The 3,719-nt window shown below is 50.9% G+C and overlaps 1 protein-coding gene across 1 annotated transcript; it reads right to left on the bottom strand.

The window, feature by feature from the left end:
- Positions 1-318: 318 nt before the first annotated feature.
- KCNJ12 (potassium inwardly rectifying channel subfamily J member 12) lies at positions 319-1,632 on the bottom strand. Its single transcript, XM_065411870.1, has one exon. The coding sequence runs from the start codon at positions 1,630-1,632 to the stop codon at positions 319-321; it is 1,314 nt and encodes a 437-aa protein (XP_065267942.1).
- Positions 1,633-3,719: the final 2,087 nt, after the last annotated feature.

The raw sequence follows: 3,719 nt of genomic DNA, 5'->3' as shown, positions 1-3,719 counted from the left end.
TCTCTGCGTGCAAAGACGATACTCCTGCATAGCCCACCCCCGGTGTTCTCCCTTAGCTGTGCCGCCATATTGAATCTGCTTCCAGTACATTTTCTAATAGCTTTATCAACACTGGAAGTTCAAAACACTCTGTGGCCTGCTGTGGTTTCCTATCACAGACCGTTCAGTGGTTATTGCAATGAAACTTAAAACTACAAACAATACTAATTTCTCAAGCATTCCTATGGCACTTGCATTGTTCTGCATAATTTGAGCAGGTGGTAGGGGAAGAGATGAGAGGAAAAATAACCTCAGAACAGTTAGCGAAGGGGCCCTGGGTCATATTTCGGACTCCCTTCTATATGACCTCTGATCCAGTGCTATCGTGGCCTGAAGCCTGTCAAATTCATGCCTGTTGTCCGGGTTCAGGTCATCCAGACCCCTGCTGTCATCATCCTCTTCCTCCTCCTCCTCCTCATCACGGCTCATGAAGGCAAGCTCATTCTCGTAGCAGAAGGAGTTGGTGCTAGGGAGCAGGAATTTGTTCTCCACCAAGTCCTTAGCACTGCATCGCGGGGTTGACGGCACCTCGTAGGTTTTGTGGAAGTGCGAGTAGTCTACTTTGTACTGGTTTTTCTCCTCAAACAGGACGGGCTCAAAGCGGTGGCCCCACAGGATCTCGCTAGCCAGGTAGGAGCTCCGAGCTTGTGTCGTCATGGCTGTGGCTTCTACCATCCCTTCAAGGATCACCACAATTTCAAAGTCATCTGTTTCCAGGTCCTGGTGGCCAATTCCAAACAGCGGGCTTTCCTCATTGATTTCATGAAGAATAGTGATTGGCGACACCAAGAAAATACGGTCCAAGCCTTTGTCAAACCCAACGTCAATGTCTATTTGATCGAGAGGGATATACTCCCCCTCCTCAGTGATTCGAGGCTTAATTAACTGAGCTCTCACGTGGGCTTCCACTATGTGGCTTTTTCGAAGGTTCCCAACTCTCCACATCAGGCAGAGCTTCCCATCTCTCATGGCCACGACAGCGTTATGGCTGAAAAGTAACGTTTGGGCCCTTTTCTTGGGCCTGGCCATCTTTGCCATGATTGCCCCAATCATGAAGGAGTCGATTATACACCCCACAATGGACTGCACCACCACCATGAAGACGGCTAGCGGGCACTCCTCTGTCACGCAGCGGAATCCATAGCCGATCGTCGTTTGGGTTTCAATGGAGAACAGAAAAGCAGCCACAAAGCCGTTCACTTGAAGAACACAAGGCTTGAAGTTGTCATCCCCGGCTGGGTTTTCTAGGTCTCCATGGACAAGTGCAATGAGCCAGAAAATCAGCCCAAATAATAACCAGGACACCAGAAAGGCAAGGGAGAAGAGCAACAACATGTACCTCCAGCGGATGTCGACACACGTCGTGAACATGTCAGCGATGTATCTTTGAGGCTTGTCATCCATGTTGGTGAACTCAACATTGCATTGGCCATTCTTCTTCACGAACCTGTTTCGGCATTTCCTCCTGGTGTGGATCTTACCGTTCCCAAAGCCGTTGACTCCTGGCATGGTGGTCAACCTCAGCCCGTCTTCCTCAGAGGATACTATGCTGTATGCGTTGACTCTGCCTGTGCTCATCCCTGAGTCAAGCATGTAGAGAACGTGAAAGGTCTCCTGACTCCTTCTGATGTTCCCCTCCCCCCTTCCCTGCCCCCCCTCCCCCCCAAATACAGCTGTTGCAGAAGAGAAGGCCAAGGCTGCAAAGTCTTTGCTGCTACTTCACCAAACAGATCCAGTGAGAGACTCTGCAATGAGAAAACAAAGACACACGTTACCATTCAGACACAGAACCTGAGCAGGGCAAAATGGAAGCAAATATGTGTTCTGCAGTGTCACTGTATCAAACAGCTGTGTGCTCCTCCCCAGAGGCGGCTGCATTTCGGTGCTGGGTGAAGTGACTTACTCTAGCTCTTAGGGGCATTCTGGGCCTTGCCTAGTGAATTCAAAGAGAGAAATTAAGAGGTCCAAAAGACTGCTCCTTTGTACTGCATAAGTGAGCACTATAACTGGGAAGACGTTTGAGAGTCTAAGCCATGCAAACGGACAAAGACCGGTCAGCATGCATGCAGATTCAGGAGGACGGCTCTTTCAAAACTGCCTCTTCCCCTATAGTGCTCTCTGTTTTCACACAGGGGCCTCTGGGGGAAGGGTACTGGAGAGAGGAAGAGGAGAGGGAAGCCCGAAGGCCAGCATGCATTCCTCCATGAGTGTGCACAGATATTAATAAATAATCTGTAGCTCTTAGATAACACTGTTGATCAGTAGACCTCAAAGTGCTCTAGAAAGGAGCTCAGGATCATATCCCTATGTTACAGATGGGGAAACTGAGGCACAGGGTGGTCACCCAGCAGCTAAGCTAAGGATAGAACCCAGCTCTCCTGAGACCTAGTCTAGTGCACTATCCACTAGTCCACACTGTTTTCTGGAGGTGCCCTTGAAAAAGCAGCCCATCAGTTCCCATCTCATGAGCCAGACAGCTCTCTGCCCAGGCACAGCACAGCAACAAAGCCCCTGACTTCCCAAGCACCAGCTCTCGTGAGGTCAAAGGAATCCACAGGGAGCTGCCTGAACCCACCTGGCAGCCCCAGCAATTGGAAGGGGGGCGGTTGCGGGCCAACGTAATGTGCGAGTGGTTTGAGAAGGCCTCAGTGAGACGGTGGGTATCAGCAAAGTCTAATCCTGCAAGGGTCCGAGTGCCTAGAGCACCCAGTGCCATGACACCCGGGGGAGGCAGTGACCGGATCAGTCCCGGAAGGAGCTTGCAGCAGTTTGCAGCAGCTTGCAGCATGCCCAGAGTGCTGACAACTCATCCACTGGGCATGTCAACAATCAAACAGGCGCTGGCGGTGGGGCAGCACCATTCACAAAATCACTGGGTGCTATTTGCTCTCCTGCTAATCAACAACATGGATTTGCCATGCTGCGTCAGCTCACCAAGCCGTCTAGTCCAGCACCCTGCCCCGGCCAGAGACCAGTACAGAGGATCCTGGCTGGGCACTAGCCAATTGTGCAATACAGTACACAGAGAGAGGTGGAGTGGGGGAGCCTTCCTGACACCCCTGTTCCCTCCAGACACACCAGTGCTCAGCTGATGCCTTGAGACAGGAGCAATGTCATGGAGCTCAGCTGGCCAAGCTATACGTGTCAGTGTTTATCTCACAGGGCCAGCTAGACCAATCGATCCAGTCGATTCCTGCAATCAGTCCTGGTGCCCGGGGATACAATGTAACAAGCACACCCTTTTCCATCACATTGTAGGCTGGGGATTGGTTGGCTGGCCCGGCATCACCGCGAGAGGAGCAGTGCCAGATGCAAGCTGCCTGTGGCTAAATCAACCCATCTCGTAAGGATCCAGTGATTTCCTTTGAATTGCATTTTGCGGTGTCCAGTTTTGGACCCCAGCTTTGCCAAAGAAACACGGCACCACGCATCTGCAGTGTTATCAACCTGCAGATCCTCAGCGGGCACCCTCAGGCAATCCACTTGGGCTTTGCAGGTGTTGGGAGCAGTTCAGAATCAGAACAGTCTGTGAGAACCCTTGCAATGCAGACAGAGATAGCCGGGGAGTGTCATCAAAATGCTTTAAAAAAAAAAAAATTCCTCTGCCTAAATCACAACACCTAGAACTTTTCATCTTTAACAAAGCCTTCCAACAGCCCTATCACATCACTATTATTACA

This window comes from Emys orbicularis, chromosome 10 (genome assembly GCF_028017835.1).
Source record: "Emys orbicularis isolate rEmyOrb1 chromosome 10, rEmyOrb1.hap1, whole genome shotgun sequence".
Taxonomy (NCBI): Eukaryota; Metazoa; Chordata; order Testudines; family Emydidae; genus Emys; species Emys orbicularis.
The sequence above is the reverse complement of the archived record's forward strand: the minus strand, read 5'-3'. Positions and strand labels throughout refer to the sequence as shown.